General features: G+C 34.5%; 2 protein-coding genes, 1 long non-coding RNA gene and 1 other non-coding gene across 4 annotated transcripts; all 4 read right to left on the reverse strand.

Moving 5' to 3' along the window:
* Positions 1-1,746: 1,746 nt before the first annotated feature.
* Positions 1,747-7,013, reverse strand: LOC141595935 (plant UBX domain-containing protein 4-like). The gene is made up of 4 exons (XM_074415897.1): positions 6,713-7,013; positions 3,587-3,869; positions 3,180-3,275; positions 1,747-2,315 (listed from the first exon to the last, which is right to left on the reverse strand). The coding sequence occupies exons 1-4, from the start codon at positions 6,868-6,870 to the stop codon at positions 1,938-1,940; spliced, it is 915 nt and encodes a 304-aa protein (XP_074271998.1). The 5' UTR covers positions 6,871-7,013; the 3' UTR covers positions 1,747-1,937.
* Positions 7,014-8,114: 1,101 nt separating this feature from the next.
* LOC141595934 (uncharacterized) lies at positions 8,115-9,751 on the reverse strand. The gene has a single exon (XM_074415896.1). It carries the CDS (start codon positions 9,462-9,464, stop codon positions 8,448-8,450), a length of 1,017 nt encoding a protein of 338 aa, XP_074271997.1. The 5' UTR covers positions 9,465-9,751; the 3' UTR covers positions 8,115-8,447.
* A 6,449-nt stretch (positions 9,752-16,200) lies between these two features.
* TRNAK-CUU (transfer RNA lysine (anticodon CUU)) lies at positions 16,201-16,273 on the reverse strand. Its single transcript has one exon. It is a non-coding gene; the product is annotated as a tRNA-Lys (tRNA).
* A 3,468-nt stretch (positions 16,274-19,741) lies between these two features.
* LOC141593974 (uncharacterized) lies at positions 19,742-22,103 on the reverse strand. Its single transcript, XR_012521971.1, has 3 exons — positions 21,947-22,103; positions 21,741-21,849; positions 19,742-19,960 (listed from the first exon to the last, which is right to left on the reverse strand). It is a non-coding gene; the product is annotated as an uncharacterized LOC141593974 (long non-coding RNA).
* Between the last annotated feature and the right edge of the window lie 151 nt (positions 22,104-22,254).

Below are 22,254 nucleotides of genomic sequence, written 5' to 3' on the forward strand. Positions count from 1 at the left end.
TCCATAATATTATTCTAGCGGATAAAACGGAGATATTGTGGATATTAGGTCTCAGGTTCGAATCTCCTCCCCTCTATTATACGACTAAGTGTGCGCTTCGATAGACTGGAAAAAAAATAACAATATTATGCTCAATTGATTAAACAGTAACTTAACTATGTAGCATGATCACTAAAGTTTTGATTCCTTGTTAAAGAAAGATCAAATACACAATTACACACATTAAAAATTGATCAAATAAAAAGCCGGCAAAGGATATCCCTTTGAGGAAAAGAATGGCAAAAAACAAGCCAATTCCATGTATAAAAAGTCAAACATGCCCACAATTGAAATAATGGTACACTATCTAGTACACTCTGACCGCTTTCCTGTGACGGGCATATCCGTCATAAACTTGTGAAGGATGAAGTACTATTAATGTGGGTAGATAAAACAAAACAGATTGTTACCTTCTAGATACTTGCTTTTGTCTTATTTACTCCATATGAATAGTATTTAACCCGTCGTAAGCTTCCGACGGATATACCCGTCACTCTCAAATACTCTTGTTGTTAGGTACACAGAATAAGGTCAATGCTATATTATTATCATACGTAATAATGCACTTCATTTTGGTGGGTTTTGTTATCTGTATGAAAGTTTATGTTCTGTCAATTGTACCTACACTCACAACTGCATTTGCTACTAATGTCATGCTAATTACTTCTATTTAATTTGTTAGTTGGAGACATTTTGTTTGATGTCAATTCCAGAAATAATGGTTTCAGCATGCCTTATATAATTAAATTCACCATATCCATAATTAAGTTTTTTTTTTTTTTTTTTTGGTGACGAGGGGTTGAATCCCCCCGGGCACATGCAATACCCTGCAAACCACGTGTGTCATGTAAGACATCCTTTAAAATGACAGGTAACCGCAGCACTCCCGTGTAGGGAGTCGAACCCGGGACCTCTTAATTCGTTGCCATTGCAACGCTTTGAGGCACTCCCACACTCCACTACACTCAAGCCACTTTGGTTTACATAATTAAGTTCGATACCCATGATTTATACAAAACTATCGTCGAGATTACGATTTTGTTTGTATCAACAAATAATTTACTATTTACATATCGAAGCGCTTGTATATAATACCCCGTATCCCTTTAATGACGGATACTCCCGTCAAGAATTTGTGAATTCCATAAACACCACCTTTGACCTTTCAAATTTTGGGATTATCATAGAAATTTCACCCCAATTGTCAGATTTGTCATGACGAAAATTTTGTTACATGAAATTTATCGAAAAGTCACATCCATCTTGAATTGGTTCCAAGTTGTATACTTGTATGTATGACCATTCGATTAAGAATGACGCATGATGGGTCATGGGAGTGTTTACGTAAGCACATGCAGATGATCTATATATAATGTTGGAAAACTACAGTTATTACTTATTACACCTGCAATTCTGCAGAAATATGGGACATGTCATGCACCAGGTGACATGCCGGGGAACCGTACCAAGTCTCCTTTGTTTGTTCGTACAAAGAAAATACCTGACATTTCGATGCTAACGGGATTTGAACTATGTCATGAGTACCGCTTCTCATGACTTTGAGAACTAAATTAGTTAACACTTACACAATATGTTATTACTATGGAGTATGGACTAACGATCTCATTATATGAGTCCGTTTGATGAGAATCTTATCATGAGACGTCTCATATACGAACCACAGTACTTGGTAGCCATTCAAAATCACAAAACTTGTAAACTCAATAAATGCATAGACAATAACGTAAAATTATTGTCATTATAGACATGAAATGTCGATACTGTTTTCTAAAAACTCCGGCAAATCTCTCTCAATTGGATGATTTAGCACTTCATCTTAATTCTTAAGTTATAGAAGAACATTAAATCTCTATATATTGCATACAACATTATGTTGCCTAGAGTTTCTGGACGACGACGGAATTTGCAAGCCCGGCCTGCTCTATCGTCTGGTTATTGTCAGTGAGTGGCTTGGGAGGAAACCCGACAGTCTGAAGCTGGTAGGTCCTACTTCCGCCGGGCCTTGAAGCATCTATGAAAGCACGGATATCGTTGACTGTGTGATGGTAGTTGAAGTGGGCCACCATGCGTGTCCCATCTGCCAATCGGAGCTGGATAGAAGTTGATGGCTGATCTTGATCCACAATCAGCCCGGCAGTAGGAGGTGGGGCTGAGTTCATAGGAGTAGCATCGGTTTGTTCCGGTTCAGTGGCCGAGGTGCTACCACCAAGAGTCCTGGCAACACCTTGAAATGCAACAGTGCGCTTCTCCGGCTCCTGCAAGTATATACAAGCACAGACACTTGTATAAGACGGTCTTATACCTAAGTATAATAGGGTTGCAAAATCGGTATAACTTGATGTATTTACACGTAAGGACTCTGGCCTAAAATGGGAATAGAGATGTCGAGAGTGGAGAAGCGTCTTCAAAACAAACATATACGGAGTAGCAATACATTTGAAATATTTACGAGTTTTAACGATATATAGAGAGGTGTTTGAGCAATAAGTCATAAAGTTGCACACAACCTCTTCTACTTTTATCATACAGGCGTGAAGCGTCCCTATATGGCATTTCTAGGAGAAGTACGGTAGTAATAAGGGATTTCAAACCCATATCCTAGAGTAGCTAGGCACAACCGCAAAAATGAAGATTTTCGAGTAACCGAGTGAATAATTGTTTTTTACCAACATATTAATTCTGTTCAGATCTGAATGTTCATCCATACTCCTTAACTTTTTTTAAAAAAAAAAAAATCAAATTAAGGGGATTGCATGAATGGTGAACCAGAAGACGATGATGTGTTCTTTTACAATCAACTACCTCCTTCCTATTCTTTGAAATTGCTCCATTTGATTAAAATACTCACTCAAACATCTTAGAAGCTATGTTACTCAGACTCGTGTAGAAGTATCCGACACGGGTGCGTGTCCAAGTGTCGGACTCGGCTATTTTTTTTGAAAAATATGCATATTTTGGTCTAAAATGAGGTGTCCAAGAGTCATACCCATGTCCGAGGGTCGAGTGTCGGACACGGGTACGCGAGGAAATTTGAAGAGTCGGAGTAACATAGCTTAGAAGGTGGACAATTCCAAAGAGTCGGAGGTAGTATACATTACAAGGTTAGGATAAGAACTCACAGGACAGTTTTCATCTCTTCTGATGAGATTGACATGCACTTGAGTCCTCCTATCTGCAGGTTCAAGCTCTTTTGGACAATCCGACTTTCGGATACTCTGCATTAAATTATTACACAAGGTAAATGAAACATGAGAAATATAAACACCACCATTAATTGATTATTACTTATCGCTGTTCTTTGAAATTAAACTTTTCCTAGTCGAAGGGGTAATGGTTGCTCTTGTTTTTATTGTAAGGTAGCCGTCAGTCAAAGGAACCCGTCAATGCAATTTTTATATAGGTTTACGCAAACAATCTCTTGATATTGTGTACTGTTAACACATAGAGCCGCGTTCAGCCCACCATTTGTGAGTCATTGATGCAACAGGGCAATGTTATCTTGTAACGAAATAATAAATTCCATTACCTCTAGAAAAGAAGCATTTTCAGGGTCATCCAAGCTCCTTATTGGACCATCATTAATAGTGAAGCCATTGCGCCAGAAAATAATGTTGTGGACAACAGACTCAGGTGGCTGCGTAGCTGCAGGTACCGCATCCCCAGTAAGCGTTCTGGCAGTACCAGTAAAACTTCTTGAGCTTGAAGGCCGAAGATTGTCAAGAGGACCTTCAATAGCACCTAGCTCCCTTGCTTGGTTGAAAATCTCATCCACATCATTGCCTTTTGGTGGGCCTTGGACCAACATTCCACTAGAAGAAACATTTTGAAGCATTAGCAAACATTTTAATACAAAAACTTAGACGAGAGCGTTGTCTGCATACAACTTTATCATTTCATATTTTCATGTTACATCAATTAATAATAAGGTTCTTAACTTGGTGACGAGGAGGGCAGAGGAAACGTTGTCCCGGCCCTCCAGTTACCCATCAAAAGTTGAGCGTAACTTTGCTCAATTAATAATAGGGTTCTCACTCAGAATACAATTTCCCGCAGGGATAACAAAACTCTACGAAACATAGCTTATATATAATTCTGTCCCTAGCTAACATTCATTGGCAAACTCAAAAGAACCCATTCACATGTTTACAATGCAAGATGGCATCCGATGGAGCTGAAACAGGGTGGTTAGAGTAAGGAATGAGGAGTCCACTCAAAAGTTAACATCAAAGAAACTTAACATCCATATTAATAAGTCAGCTACATATCTGTCCACCTGATATATTTCAAATTTCAAGTGACATTCAGTAACCTTGTTTGAAAATTTTGCCATCTTATGACACCATTACCGCAGTCCCTCAATGCCTCGTGCAAATTGCGGGGTACGGGGGTCGATGAATGTAATTAGAGTGTAACTTCATTTTCCTGCAAATGCTCTTTGCCATGCCTGGGTCATAAAGGAATGGTACCTAAGCTAGGATTAACTAAATATATTTAGTAATTTTCCAGAGGGAGTTGGACTAGCATCAAATTTCGCTCGGCACTTTCTAGCAAGCCAGATATGCATCTGAGAGTCCAGTTCTCCACAGCTTAGACGTCCCATAGGAATTTGGCTCCAATCACTATCCGAGTGACCAATTAAGCTTTACAGCATGGTTGTCTAAAGACAAGGTTTTTCAACACAGTAGCCATCCAATTTAATATTCCCTTCATTCCAATCCACTTGTCACAGTTGTCAGGAACGATCATCTTCCTTGTTCCCAGAACTATTATATGTTTTGTATCACAATTGCCAAAATAAAGTAAAGGTCCTCGGATAGATAATCATCTCACACAAAAAGATTCTTCAAATAGCGAGCATTAGTGGTAATGGGCAACTCTCAAGAAAGTATTTTTTTATTCTTTTCTTTGCATCAAAGCCCTTACGAAAGTCAGAACTAAAAGTTGCTCAAGTATCCAAAGTTAACCTTTGTTCACAAGAAAGTATATCATATCATAGATCATGCAAAGGCAGCATCGACAACTCGTTCATAATAGAGAAATGTTGACTATAGCAGGAAATGAAAAACAAGAAGCGAGTATAAACTCCACACTAAGCATGAAGAAGCAGACAATGAGTGCCGTGGGAAAACTATCCTACATTATTCCTACCTATGTGGCTGTTACATTACACTTCACTGATAGAGCAATTGGAGAATCAAAACTATAAACATAATAAAAATAAAAACTTCCGATTCATTCTGCAGATTTATCTCAGAGTAAATTTTCATACTGAAATTGCTAATAAACATTGTAACTACCGCAGCAAACTTCTCTAAATAACCATGTCAAGTCAGAAAGTACTGATTGATCCAGTAAAAGAACTAAATTTTACAAGATAACAAAAAAGGGCATCCCTAAATTTGATTGAACAATTATCTACCTTCCAACCTTTTTTATATCAGTTAGGAATCAAAGGAGGACAATGAGTCCACATATGCAATCATTACATCCGATTCCATTATATAAACATAATTGGGATATCCTTTAAAGCACCCGAAGTTTTAGTCCATGTATAAGTTACAAAAACAACTCTGCCCCAAATATAATCTCAAGGATGTCTAACTCTTGAAAGTACACAAGATTTACACTCTAAAAGCACGCTCACTAACGAACAGCAAACAAGGAACATCTCTGCAATTGCTTCCTATCTTTTGCACTACCCAAGCCTTCAAATAAAGTGGTGACTAGTTCATCATCGAACTACGATACACCCACTGCTCTGCACGAATACTAATCAGCCTCAAGCATAAATTATAACCACCAAAATAGACGGACAAATCCACCCTTTTCACACAAAATTTCGAGAACATAACAATATAACAAACATTTGGGCTAAGAGCAGCATCACATCTGCGCCTTTGAAGATTGTCGTAAACATTTATTTTTTTCCTAGTACTGTAAAGATTACACATTTTCCATAATACACTTGCCATCCAGCTAACCACAATGTGTATACTACACACGACACCGTGCTTTGATCGTGACAGAAAAAGATTAGAACACGAAGGTAGATGGCTTTTTTCAAATTGATAAAGCATAAAACCCAAACCCAAGTGACTAGCACACCTTCAACTTCAAAAACAAAAATTGAAAAATCAGAAAAACCTAAAATAAACCACAAAACCACCAACAGATAAACCAAAAGACATTACTAAATTATGACAATGAATAAGAAAATTGACTACCAACAACAACAACACCACATAACCCGAGTGCCTCAATGGCTCCCGCAAATTACGAGTTAAGGAGGGTTTCGGATGTAAGCAGTCTTAGTCTTACCCCTACGCTAGCATCATGAAGAGGTTGTTTCCGAATTACCCAAGATGAAAATTGCTTCGAGAACTATCTACAGCTCGAGTTAATCATTCAACAACCTTAAAACTTTAATCATCGCCATAAAAACACCCAATTCCCAAAAAACAATCAATCCACCAAATTACCAATTCTCAAAACAGTAATCAAACTTCAATTAAAAAATCACAAACAACAAATTCCCTTAAATCAACAAAAAGATCACATCTTTATTATACAAACAAAACAAAACCCACACACCAAAAACCCTAATTGACCAAAATTAACCATAAAACAGTAAAAAAAGAGATAAAAAATCAACCTTTTTTCACCACCAGCGTAGTATTCTTGAGGAGCACCATCTGAGTCGCTGTCCGAGTCATGACCCGAATGACGATTCAAATCAGCGAGGGTTCGAATCCCACCAGCGGGTCTTCCACTACTGCTTGATCTCGCGGGTTTCTTGTCTTTGGAAGCCATGGATTCAATTGATTTGGGAGTAATGATTCTTTTGAAGAGTAGTTGAGGTGTGTTTTTAACTCTTTCTTTTGGAAGAGTTGTGGTCCGTGGACTTGTGTAACTAAGGCAAGGTTTGGGCTCTTAGATTTGTTTTATCCGTATTTGGGTGCGTAGTGGATAAACTCCGAGTAAATATGAAATCTATTGATCTAAGATATACAGTACAATTTTAAATCGTTATTGCTCATTCATGTACAAGATTTACTCTTTCATAGACTTTTGCCATTATTTTTCCACACAAGGGTTTTTTCCACACAATACCCTTGTGTGGAAAAATACCATATCAACGGCTTTCAGCCTAAATAGAAACGTTGAATTTTTGATATTGACTATTATAGGCAAGTGATTTTTGTTTTGTTTTCATGGATAGTTCGATTATTATTGTAATCTATAACTAGTACATCAAAAATACTTCTGTTGTCAATGTTAACCGCTAATGACTATTGAATCTGCTAGAACAATGAACGAAAGAACAGTAGTAAATAAATCATAAATTATAACTAGGTTTTATTCTAAAAGCCAACTGGATTTGATCACCTGTGAGAATTAGCCTTATTCAATCGCTAGCGGACTCAAAATTCAGTCGATTGTCGCAACCTTGAGATTATTGCCATCCCTAAAATGGTTGATGTTGATTCCAAAGTTTTTGCGATCGTTCTGATGGTTTCATTGTTATGATTCTAACTTCCAGCTTTTAAATCCACGTATTTCTTGTAGTGTGAGAGAAGTAACCTTAAGTTAGTGTTACTTGTATTCAATTGAAACCCTTTGTTCACTCATCAAACAAAGCTAAAAGGGACAAATAACTAATCAAATTACATGATTGAACACAACCATGTCAATTCTTAGGACATTGCATGTTATTTAGCTAACTAGTCACCACCACCACATGTACTATATACAAATGATTTAATCACTATATATTCTTGAATATCTAGTCAATATTATATAGTACAATTTATAGTTAAGAGACCACATGACATTACACTAAAGTCTCAAGCAAAGCCATCTACATGCAAGATGCAACTATTACACTCTAGTCTCCAAGTCAAACTTAAATGCATTTAATTTTCATAAAGTCAAACATTATAACTCTAAGTTATTTACAATGACACAACAATGATGTCAATATATTGACTTAACAAAAGTTCTTGGTTAGTAACATGTCTTAAGTTAAGACGATCCTAAACAAAACGTACTGATTACTTAATTCTCGAAACAACAAATGATATTATGAGCAATAGAACATTGTGTATCATATATTCATATAGTACGATTTGTACCAACATAAGGTATATACAAAAACACATAATAGTAACATAAAATAGAATAAAATCTTAATTGACTACTCGATTTATACTTAGATGTCTAAATGAAAAATGAAATAACGTCATCATACTACAAGATCTCGATTCCATCCATCGTCCTATGTAGTAGACTTTGTAGAGTGCACCAAAATCCCTTTCCTTGTTACCTTGGAATGTAGGATACATATATATTCTTGCAAGTAAAAGGGTGATATCGAGACTTGATACCACCTAAACGGTTAAGGCATCGGTAAGCTTTTTACTAAACAACCCTCGAAAACCAAACAAACTACCATTCCCGCCACCGCCCTTCACTCCACTTCCACTACTCCCACCGCCGTCAACGGCCACACCGCTCTCGCCGCTACGACAACTCAAATGTTGTCGATACCCGATACACACCGGCACCTTCACCTTTGAAGCAACCTTCCCTCCCCCACCACCTGGTGAAGCCCGGTTACCCGGCCCAGCCCTCTTCACTTGCCAAACCGGGCTGGCCCGGCCCAAATGAACACCAGCCCGACCCGGGCTACTAGGCCAAGCCCTCCTCAACGACTTAGACTCCCCTGAGGAATTGCTCCTGGAGCACGGCGCACTGCTCACTTTCCGGTTCGATGATGCCGATTTATTAGACCGGGTTGTATTATTCCCTGCAGACCGGCTCCTTGAAAATGGCCATATATTTATATTCAACTCTGTCGACCCCGAACCCAAACCTGAACCGCTATTCTTCTTCCTATCTTTTTCTTTCTTCTTATCATTTTTCTCGATTTTATTTCCATCGACTTCATTACCATTACTATTACTATTACTACTACCTCGCTTAAAAATCTCCTTCCACCGTTTTGACGCAGTAAGAATTAAACCACCATTTGACGTAATATGAGCCGACGGTTCACTCGAACCCACACTCGAACCCGGTTCAGTCTCCGCTACTAAATCACGTGAACCCGGTTCAGTCTCCGCTACTAAATCACGTGAACCCGGTTCAATCTCCGCTACTAAATCACGTGAACCCGGTTCAGTATCCCCTACAAAATCACATAAACCCGGTTTAGAAATAGAACACAGCGGAAGAATGAACCCATCAGAGAAAAGCTCATCAGCGGAATGAAGAGGACTAGTGGTGATTAAACCCGGGTTATTACAGTTGGTATTCCAAAACTCGAACTCAGGCGAGTTAGCTGAGTCAGTACTAATACGAGTCCGTGGTGGAGATAGTGTAAGAGCTCTTGAAGGGCTCTCCATAGTTGTATTATTATTGAGTTTATTTATTGAATGTTGTTTGAGGAGGAATAATACTATTTTGGTGGTTGAGTAGAGTTATTGAGTTGTGGAGAGAATGAAGGAAGGGAGAGTATGTGTGTGTATGGTATGGGAGTAAATGAGGTGGGTGCAAGTTTAAGAGGAAGAGTAGTAGTATGTACTAATACTAGTAGTAGTGTTGTTTCAAAGGAGGGTGGAGATACAAGGAAATGAGAGACACATATATTGCATTAGTATATGAGAGTTTATATGATATGATTATATGGTGTGTATTCAATGTTTGGAGACTTGGAGCAACCTATTTTATAGGGGTGGACATAAGATGGTGCTAGTTGGTACACGATAAATTGATAATACACAAAATTTCATTATAGACGACATATATCCGTCTATAACTAAAGACAGATCAAATACAATACCATATTCCTAATAAAATAAGCAACAAGTGGGGTGGTGGAGGCAAAGAATATCACAACTTTCAAGCTATTTGACCCGTCTTTAACTATAGACGGATCGGATATATTGGTCTATAGCAAGAGTAGTTGATGATAATATGATATTCCTCCACAATGTCAATAGTTATTATTATTTGAAATACTCGAGAAATTATTAAATAATGATAATTATTGACCGGGATAGATTAGTATCCTTAGGGAAGTCAAGATTTTTAGTTTGTTTGGAGGGGGATCTCAGCACAGGCGAACAACTAATGACATAATGAAAACTTGAAAAAACATTGAACATTTTAACTAAAACTTGCAAATTTTCCTTGGCGAGCGTTCCTGCTACTCTGCTAGCTAGCCTCCTAAATCCGCCACTAAGTAGTATTGAAATTAATAGCATTCTTGTTAACTTTGATAAACGAAACAGAATTTATCAAATTATAACTGTGTGAAATAGTCTATAGAATATGGATGGAAATAAAATTAAATCCAACAAAAATAGAGCATAGTCTTATCATGTTAGTATTGAACTTCCAAAGTATTAGTATATATTGATAAAACTTGAGTATGTTAGTATTGAACTTCCAAAGTATTTGATGCATGCATGGTGTTATATCTTTTTTTATAAATTTTTGTTTAAAGCAGATATATATACATGTATACATATGTTTAATACATTTCCAAAGTATAAAAGTAAATAATCGGATAAATTAAACCTTTTAAAATGGAGTAAATAAACAAATAACTCGATTGATGATCAAAACAAAGTGATCACTAATTAGTAATTAGACCATAACATGCAAATATGTGTGTTATTGGTTTAGAAATGTAGGGGTTATTGAAATTGAGTGGGAATTGAGAGGTGCCACTTTATTGGGTTTGTAGGTAAGTTGCTAATCTAAGGGCGTTGTGTCCCACTACTTTCTATGTGCTTTATTCATAGTTTAGATCCAACAAATTATGGTACAACTGATTTTGTTTTCCTCCTTATTAATAAAAATAATAATAATTGTATATATGACTTTCGGGTTTTTTCCTTAAATTATGCATAGTAATTTATTATAGCAATTCATAGATTTTAAATTATGTTCTTTTCTCTAATTGGAGATGGCAAGTTTTAGGCTTCTTATGCACGATGTTTTATTATTAATGATCCAATCATTTTTCAAACTATATTACATTATTGTAAGGTCAAATAATGCAATATTATTCAATAATCTTTCATAGTTTTCATTGCAAGTACGGAGTAGAATTTTTTAGTTTAATTGATAATGAATGACGAAAATGCTAGCGACTTAGCAATACCGTTGTAATTCTCTATAAGATCATAGCATCATCATCCACCGTGTAAATAAACTATTAATTTAACTTAAATTTTCATTTGGGTAATGAACTCATGACAAGTATTGATTTGAGACTTTTTTTTGTTATTTTATATCATTTGTCATTTGTCATTTGTTAATGTATGATCTATACCGACTCACCATAAATATCGATTATACTATTTTAAAATGTGATCGATGTATCCTAAACAATTTTGATTATTCAGACAAGTACAACTCGGTGTTACAACTTATAAGCTCAAATTTGTTACTCCATCATTTGCCATTAATAATTGGGGAAATTTCAAAGATGAACAATAATATTCCATTTGCATATATAGATAAGTACTATGACTCCTTATTTTTATGTAAACAAAAGTATCATGAACAGCAAACGTAGGTCCATAAAATTTTGTTATTACATTGTTGTATTTACATAACAAATTTTCTTAGAAGTGACTACACAATTCAATAATGCAATTTGTAAGAATGTACTTTCAAAACAATGATCATAATAAACAAAGAATAAAAATTAAAAAAAGAAAGAAAAATAATGCAATGTAAAGGAACAGTAATTCCTGTCTAAATCCGTTTTATACAAATGTTATTGTAAAATCAACTGATATTTTACTTAAATACCTCCACTAATATAACTTCCACCACTTTCGCTTTTCATAATAAGGGCATCAAGGTTTTGTGTATAACTTCATAATGTTTTATTGTAAACCGTTTTACAAGAGACTTACCCGTAAAGTAAGAGAAACTGAGAAACATTCAGGTGTGACTAGTTTACATATACAGTTTGTAAAAAGGTTAAGAAACTGTTCAAGTGATGTCATGTCAAAGGCCAAAGGGTTAAGGGTATCATGTGAAATAAAGATGATGTTGTGTGCTCACATTCAAAAAGATCATGACAGCTTTGCGTTGACATCTTTCATAATCCTTAACTTCATTATTATTCACTATTTTGCTTGCTTGCTTGTCTTATGATATGATTGTTATAATAATTAAGTAGTCCTATAATGGAGTATATCATATGTTATACTCTTGAGGAAAGTTGAAGGGGAAAGGAAAAATTAGTGGTTGTAGTTTTGCAACTGGGGTTGTAAGACTTGGTGGATATAAAACCGGCTTTTCAAGGTTCGGGTTTGGGTTGAACTCAGATCAAAAGTGAGAGAGACTTTGTTTTGGCTAGGGTCAAAACAAATCTAGCTCGAGTTTTGTAATCTCATCTGGTTGGATACTTGGATCTAAAGTATCCAACTAAATTACAATATTATCTTAGTTATGTCATATATTTTCGAGATTTAGTATTTTCGTTATACTTAAAGCTGAAAATTTGTCTTATTTTTCATATAAACGGAAATAAAGTGAGATGATGCACTAGATAATAATTTACTATATCATGTTTCACTTTTGTAAGTTGTATGCCTTAACAATGGTATCAACTAATCCTCCGTCCAGGTTATTGTTTACCTTTTGATTTTGGCACAAGACCAAGATATTATTAGATGATAAATAGATCAAATTAATTGTGTAGATTGTGGAAGATCAAACTGTCTAAAGAGATTCCTAAAATAAAAAGGTAAACAATTGACTGAGACACTTCAAAATAAAATAGGTGAACAAATGATCGGGACGGAAGGTGTAAATTATGATCGTATTGCTTTTCGATAGATTATGGAGGTAGGACAGGTGATATTAAAAATTGTATGTACCTCATTATTTGAATTTGTACGATGACAGTGCCTACCATTTGATTATGATGATTGAAATTGATGATTATGTACTCGAGTATATGTTTTAGCATGTTCTGTTATATAGGTTCAAAATTGTTAACAATGTTTTACATTACCTCCAATAGAGGTGTTAAGAGTCCAAATGAATAATTCCAGTCAAAAAATGTATTCTTGCATTGACTATATATGAACATATTAGGTCTAAATAATTTCATCAAGAGATGCATAATAAATTAATAACCACTCAATAAGGAGAGGATCACACTTTATAATTAACCGGACTTATATGAGTTGTTTAAACTTCTAAATTCGAATATAGTTAAACATATACGGTAAATTATTGTCATAAAATCTCTTATTTAAATGCAAGCAAGCTATTAGAGAAATAGTATTATGAGATAAATATTTTTTTCTATGTTTTTTTGTGTAAAAGGAGTTGTAATTTTGGCAATTTTAATGCTGACAGGGTTTGAACGTAGGTCATGAATATTATTACCTCTCAAGACTACGAATTAGGCTAGTTGAAATCTGCATATTTTTATGTATCTCATAGAAATATTTTAGACCTAGGGTTCCTGCCAGATAATGTATGGAGTACTATACTACTCTGTATAAAATTACTTATCGCGTAATATTATTTCTCTAATACGAGGTTAAAGGTTAAGACTCGAGCCTTTTATGGCCATAGAATTCTTTATCCCCTTCATTCTTGATAACCATAGGTCCATAGCTCAATAATGCCCACAAAGAGAGACCAAACCACGATATATATGTATCTAAAGCCATCAATACCCACATGCATGCTTAGGAGCCGATATTATCATTGACTCGAAAAAATATAAAATTGAAAACGATATAGCAATTCTAACTAATACAAAAGTCCAACTTCAAACACATTAAGGTCGTGTATTCTTTTTGGCATTTTATCTTTGTATTGCATGCTTAAGGGACCTCTTATCTCCAACCGTGTGACATTTAACCTTCCATTGTATAAAACCAAAATTGATAAACCCAAAAAATCTAATATTTGTGAATTATTAATAATGGTCGACCAATTGATTGAGCTTACTATATATGTCTTGTATAAAAAATTCTCACAATTTTGATTAAGACTGTTATACTAATGCCATAATTGTGTAACCCAAATCCACTTTTAGTTCAGTGCAACTCCATTCATCTTAGATTAATCTAAACCCACAATTTAGATTAAGATGGTTATACCAATGCCATAAAATCATCCCACAATTTCAGTTCTATTCATCTTAGCAAACTTTGATTTAGTTTAACTCAGTTCATCTTAATTCAGTTTAGTGTAGCTCCATTCAGCCTAAAAGAATAGGGTCTAGGTGTGTAAATGTGTAAACCAAACCCACCTTCATGGTTTAGCACTATTTAAGCCAATTAGGATTTACTTTTCACAATAAAATGTATGTATAATTGTGAACCGCCTTACTTAAGTACGAGTAGTTATGATTAGCTAAATGACCACCTTATGATCATCAATGGAAGCATACCGATGGTAAGTTGGTGCACGATATAAAATACGCATTATAAACTATATCAAATTGCAGATGCTAACTTAGTTGATAAAGTCGTAAGAGGTGATGGTGTGATATTCATGACCATGGTTCAAATTCCGTCAGCATTAGAATCACCCTTATAACTCCCTTTACACCAAAAAAAAAAAAACTCAGTCGAATTTCAATTCCGTAATATAAGTTGTACATTAATTGGATACCTACACATACCACTTTAATCTATTTATCATAATTAATAAATAAATACCAAAAACATTAAATCATGAAAGGATTGACTGGAAGAGAACAAAAGAACAATAAAATATATCAAAAGAGGCCAAAGAATGACAGATTGTAAAAGATTATTGAAGGGACACACAACACAATAATAATGAATAAAGAAGATTATGGGCAACAATATAATTGTGAGATTAGAAATAAGGTTGGCAAGAAGTCGTGGTGATCCAAGTAGGATGATGTACAAGTAATTTTGACAAGTTAGTATGCGTTTGTTTGCACGCAATTTTATGGACCATTAATTTTGTGACCTAAAATCAATATTTCATACTTAACTCCTTAGGGTCCCTCTTTGTTCTCATGCTAAAGTTCCCTTACAAATTACAATTAAGAAGATTGATAAGCTTGCTAAAGAATTGTTTGGCCTATGGTCATGTCCATGTGGTACATCTATGATATATGTAGCCATGTAGGTGTTTAGAGGGGCGGATTTTGTCATGGCGGGGGAGACGGGATTTAAAGTTTAAGGGATTATAGACTGAAAGTTTATACCCCTTTACAATAGGTGGGTATAATTATAACTCAAATCAACAACCAGATAGACTGGAGATTTATGCAGATGAATAAAGGTCTTAAAGTTATTTGATACTTTAGTATACTGATATTTGTGCTGAAATAAAAGAGTGAGAATAAATAATTTTCAAAATTTTGATTTGAAATCTTAAAGTTACACTTAAACTTTGATCGATCGACATATCAGATGAAATATTAGTTTATGCTGGTGATTGAAGGTCGCTGAGTTACTTGATATTTTAATTCTTCTTGATTGGAAGAAAATGTTCTTTGGTTTGAAGAGATTAATTTATAGACGAATTGAGTGATTTCATATTTTGTGCTGAAATTATACGAGTAAGCGAATAAGAAACTAACTTTCAAGATTTTGATTTGAGATCTTATGGTTATACATACAGTATAGAGCTAAAATAAAGTTTGAAAAATGGACAGATAAGTTAGAGAAACAATAAAGTAATTTGAAAAATCGTGACAAGTTGCTCAAATTATTAATATTTTTTTATTACTATTCTTTAGAGACGGAATAGATTTTATCTCCTACCGTTTCATCGCCTAATTTGAACCAACTATGGTTTATTTTTCATTTGCAATCAAACTATGTGCTATATTAATATTAGTTCCACATTTCTAAAGATTTTGTTATTATTAAACCATAAAATTATGTCCCAAGATTTGTCACTTATCGTGGCAAATGAAATGTATGTTTTCATTGGACAAAGAAGCAAAATGATAGCCTAAAGATTTTGTTATGTGGACGTGAAATTCTTTCGTTTACCTATTTAAGCCGATACATTGTCCAAGAACAAGGGGGAATGTATGTACCTCAAACGTTTACGTAAGCAACTACGAGTAGGAAAAAAAAATATGGAACAAAAAATAGAAATGAACGCCCACCGTGGGGCTCGAACCCACGACCACAAGGTTAAGAGCCTTGCGCTCTACCAACTGAGCTAGACGGGCTTGTTGTCCACATATTTATTTATTATTACAATATAAGGTTGTGACTGTTGTTACTTGTTAGCCCAACACCCCCATACTTATATAATTAAGCATATTACATTATCACAAATTTTATACTTTGTAGAGTATAATTTCGCGTGATATATGATACTGAAATCAACCTCGATAATAATGTATAATGCCGATCTATCATTTTTTATATACATTATAGTAAAGGATATATGTGAAATCATATTAAAATACACTTTGTATTTTTTATTGTAGATATATAATTATGTGGTTGATTAAGATTTGACCTGTGTGGTTTTATATGAATATTTGAATACATCTTATTATCATATACTTGTTAGTTTTCGATAAGTTTATATAGCTTTATACGAAGAAATATTTGAAACTTTACATTACATTTAATCCTACAAATAGTTTAGCTTTATACGTTTTATTATTATTTTGATTACATAAAGTCTAATTTAAACTTAACATATATGAGTAAATAATTATCTTATGACTTAAGCTGCGCAACATAAATAAAAGAGATTAACTTGAACCAAAATTGCCAAAGTAAAATTAATAAAATCTCAATGAATCAAAGTAAAATTTAACTGAACTCAAAACATCAATTTGAGATTGCTTTTCCTAGGTAAAAATTTTACATTGCTTGTACCATTAACGACATTGTTTGCATGTTGAGTTGTTGACCTCATCTCTACACAAAAAAAAAGACTCGTTTAAAATAAAATTAAATTATTCGTCTAATGTTTAAGATGAATTAAGTAAATATTAATTTTCATAGATAAGATGAATATTTTGTCATACTTTATAGGCATTTTATTTTTCTTTTATTTTAACGTATTCAATTCATTTTGCCTTTAAGACGGAAAAATTCGTTTTAAAAGAAACTAGAAGTCGAAAATTGCAACTAAAAGAAACACAAATGAAAGAAACTCTGACTACATTGATCATGGTGAAAAAGAGTGTACAGACCTCAAACGACAAATATAGTTTGAGTGTTTGACCTTCTAAAACCTGCATTCTTTAACCGCTTTGAATTCGATCTGTGAAATTTACTATGTTCTGACTTCTGACTTCTGACTTTATCTTTGCATATTCATCAGTCCATCTGATTGAAGACGACCATTATCCGTTATAAGCTGAAAACGAGTAATGATTCTTTTAAAAAATGCAAGTGGGAGATAGCATTTCAAAATATTGTGCTAACTCATTGTTTGGTGATCGTGTGAACCGAGTCGATCCAATAAAAAAATGGAAGGAAGTGAAAAAGGGAGAAGATAAAGACTATTTACAATAGAGAAAATAATCAAGACCGTCTTATGCAAGACTTACCATGAAAACAAATGCATGGATAGCTTGGAATTGGTAAAAGTAGAACTCGGAGCGTAAACAAGTCAAGCCAAGCCGAGCTCGAGCTCATCTATGATTGAACTCTGCTCAAATTGTAAAAATCGAGTTTGAGCCTGAATTCAAACTCTTGAATTCAAGGCTCGCGACTGGCTCATATAATATTTTAGGAGTCCGAGCTGTTTAAATATCATTTTTTCGAGCATTATTTTAATTCTAACTTAATATTTAAGCTAAAAATTCCAATTCAAATTACAGAGTAATATTTTTCAGTTTATTGGTTTTAAGTAACATTTCTGAAACTAATATTTAATCAATTTATCTGAAATTCATATTGTTTAAGTAAATATTATTAATAAACAAGTAATTTAAAAAAAAAATGACTTCCTAGTCAAGCCTTTGTATGTTTGGGCTGAGCCGAGCATTGATCAAATCAATTCCGAAGACTTGTCGAGCGGACTCAGCTTAGTTCCGGCCCTTGTTTTAACTATAGGAGGGAATATTGATTTTCTCAAGTACAAAGATTATTTAGAATAAGAAAAATAATCAAGATCGTCTAAAACAAGACCTACATTGTAAACAAGTTTAGAATAGAGGAATGAAGTATTGATTTTGCCAAGTATTTATAATTAGTTAATTGCTTCGACAAGTCGACAGCAACCATCAAAAGTACATCGTTAACATTCGGTTTAAGATCTCATGCAAACGGTCCCTTGCAAATTATATAATCATGTCCATGTGGTACATGTATGATATATGTAGGTGTTTAGAGGGGCCGATTTTGTCATTGTGGGATAGACGGGATTTAAAATTTAAGGGATTATAAACTGAAAGTTTATGCCCATTTATAATAAGTGGGTATAATTATAACACAACCCAACAATCGGATAGACGGAAGATTTATGCAGATGAAAGAAGGTTTTAAAGTTATTTGATATTTTCGTATATTAATATTTGGGCTGAAATAAAAGAGTGAGAATAAATAATTTTCAAAATTTTGATTTGAAATTTTAAAGTCACGCTTACTTAAACTTTGATCGGTCGATATAGAGATGAAATATAGTTTATGCTAGTGATTGAGGGTTGCTGAGTGATCGAGTTGATATTTTAATTCTTCTTGATTGGAACTTGGAAGAAAATGTTCTTTGGTTTGAAGAGTTATCAATTCATAGACAAGCTGAGTGATTTCATATCTTGTGCTGAAGTTACACGAGTAAGAATAAGAAACTAATTTTAAAGACTTTGATTTGGTTATAGAGCTAAAACAAATAAAGTAATTTGTAAAAACGTGAAAAGTTGATCAAATTATTAATAATTTTATTATTATTCTGATTTAGAGACGGAATAGTTTTTTTATCTTCTACCGTTTCATCGCCTAATTTGAACCAATTAGGGTTATTTTTTATATGCAATCAAACTATATGTGCTATACTATTATTAGTTCCACATTTCTAAAGATTTTGTTATTATTAAACCATAAAATTATGTCCAAGATTTGTCACTTATCGTGGCAAATGAAATGTATGTTTTCATTGGACAAAGAAGCAAAATGATAGCCTAAAGATTTTGTTATGTGGACGTGAAATTCTTTCGTTTACCTATTTAAGACGATACATTGTCCAAGAACAAGGGAAAATGTATGTACTCAAACGTTTACGCAAGGAAAAAAAATAAAAATAAAAAATAAAATAAAATACCCTGTAGATCACAAGGTTAAGAGCCTTGCGCTCTACAAGCTGAGCTAGTCGGGCTTGTTGTCTACTTGTCTTGTACATTTTACTTATTTTACATTACTAGTTACAAAATTGTTAGGCCTGTTTTTTTTTTGGAAAACGGATCGATCTCGAATCAACTTATAGGATTTGAACCGAATCAATCAACTTATAGGATCTCGAATCGAATCAAACTTATAGGATCTAAATTGAACTGAACTTATTGGATCTGAACTGAACTTATATGTGACACCCTTAAATCTAGCCTTAGTTATATACGTAATTTCTACGGAAAAACTGGTAGGATATGTTTGTAAATGGTTCAACTAGTCCAAAAACCTGCAATTTCAAAAAAATTTCTAACTAAACCATTCACAACCAATTCCAACTCAAGAAGAGTGTCAAAAACCCTGCAACAACTGATAACCTAATTTACATGCCATAGCTAAATAGAAAGTAGAATGATACAAACCCAAAATAGAAAAAGGGAGACATATGTCCCTTCAAATAATATACAAACCAAAAGATAAAAGGTTTACTATAATAATAGCCAAAAACTAGGTCCAAGGTTCCTTGCTCACTAGCTCGTCTGTGACCCCAACTAAGCATCAACAACCTGTCAATCGCATTTTATACAAACACGAAAGCCACAATTCAGTGGGGAGTAACTTCGAGTCCTCCCAGCCACGAATCGTCAAAATTAATGTAACATGTAATGTAACATGTAAACAATTTGATAAACCATTTACTTATCATGTATTCTAACAAATGACCCCTAAACTGACCAAACTAACTATCATGTGAATCATATAACAAATTGTAATCCAAACTCTATCAACCATAGCCGGCTTGCATCTCACCCTCTATGATTCATAGAATCATCAAACAAGAAAGGGCAATATATCAAAGACAGGCATAAGTTCTTAGTCCCGTCAATAGTCACTTTGTAACTCGAGTCTATACCACGAGGTAGGGAAGGTAATCGAACCGGTATCTTGGCTTAGCGGTTACTATTAAGAAAACATGGCCAAGAGACAACACAACCCTAGCCTAAAATCTGCGCAGACCTACACATGCGGATACACACCACCGCACCCAAGACCCACAACCTTTTTTTTTTAAAACAAAGTGAAGTGAGTACCCTAAGGACACCACCGAAGGGTTGGCTAGTACTTAAGCTGACCCCATACTATCAAAATAAGTACCTGAGGTCATGCCCCAACTTGGATATAAATCCACTAGTCAGGAACACAAAGGCTATCAAGCAGTGAACATATACTCGTCAGAGACTATAAAGACCTATCTATGATGAAGACCGAAATACTCACCTAGGACCTAGTCCCAGCTAGTCCCAGCTTGAATACTTTAGCCCACACCACACAAGACTCACCACACAAGTCATTTAAGACACCCACTTAACCATAAGAGGGCAAAAAGTCCTACTTACCAACATAAAATCTAATATTCTATCATGTGAAAGGCTATATACAGCATACAATCCAACAGTTCCTCAATAAGTACTCAATACTAATTTCCAATCCTAACAATTCTAACAATATTTAAGGCTTCAGGGGAAACTAGGGCCATTACTACAAAATAAGAAGCTATTTAAATTCAACTAACTAAATAAGAAGCTATTTAAATTCAACTAACTACACATGTGAAATAGAGATATAATAAATGGCCTAAAACAAGAAAAAGGCCGATTATCTAAATCATTCAACCGAATTTTTACCCGCAACCCCAGCCCTGCGACAGGTACGGGTCAAATTGCGGCTGACCAATCACTCAATTAACTGACATCGCATCAGTCAAAAGGACTAAGGCTCAGGTTTCGGCACAATCAACAAAGCATTACAATTATCCCTATACAATTCATTCTGAGCCTATTATTTACAAATTCATTTTGTAAACTATCCTAACATGTGATAACTATTAATATAAGCACAATTTTTCCATTAACATAATTTTTGTTACTAGTGTGCTTCAATTCAAAATACTACCATTTGTTACTTATACTATTCTATTATTAATTAACCCGAAAAGACCAAGATTGTACGAAAACCCGCGAAACAAGCACGGACCGACCCGGGCCAACCGTGGGCTAGCCGTGGGCCTGCCACGGGCCTGCCACGGCCTGCCGCCCTGCTGCCCGTCACCCTATACCTCTTAATTTTCCGTTTTTTCTTCATTTTAACTCGTTTTAACATCATCCAATCATTAATTAATCGTTCCATTACTAATATCCTAACTTAAACTAACCAAAAGGCTTAAATTAAGCATGCATGCAACCATATTTTAACATGTGAAAATTATTACTTAAACCAAAAATCACAAAACATCCAAAACAACAAAGATTGTGACGATAATCCGTCGAGTAACTCGAAATATGTTACCTTAAGCTAGAAAAAGAGCAATTAACACCTTGAAAACCCAAACCCTAACGACACTAGCCGCTATCCTCTACAATATACGAGTCCCCGAACTCGTCTTCCAATCCTTCACCTAAATAAACAATTAAAACACAATAATTAAGCAAAAATACCGAATTTCCGAAAATTGGTCTTAAAATAACTTAATGAAAACTGAAATTAGAACATACTAAGTCGTAGATCTCGGCGAGGGGATTCCGGAAAGGTAAATTATGCGAAAAACGGATAAGAAACGAGTGAGTTATGTCGATTTTTGGCTTGATTTTATATAAATGGTGTTTTTGTGTTTTTGTAAGATGTTGATGATGATGATAGGAACAAAATCAGAAAAAGAAAGAATAGGGGGAGGGGTGGTGCGCGTGAAAGGAGAAAGGAAAGGAGAAAAGGAAAGTGCGGGATTTTTAGTCGGGATTTTTACGAGTCGGTTTTGACTCGTTTCAATAATAATTAAATCCGTAAGTCAAACGCAAATTCCGTC

Source organism: Silene latifolia, chromosome 8 (genome assembly GCF_048544455.1).
Source record: "Silene latifolia isolate original U9 population chromosome 8, ASM4854445v1, whole genome shotgun sequence".
Lineage (NCBI taxonomy): Eukaryota > Viridiplantae > Streptophyta > Magnoliopsida > Caryophyllales > Caryophyllaceae > Silene > Silene latifolia.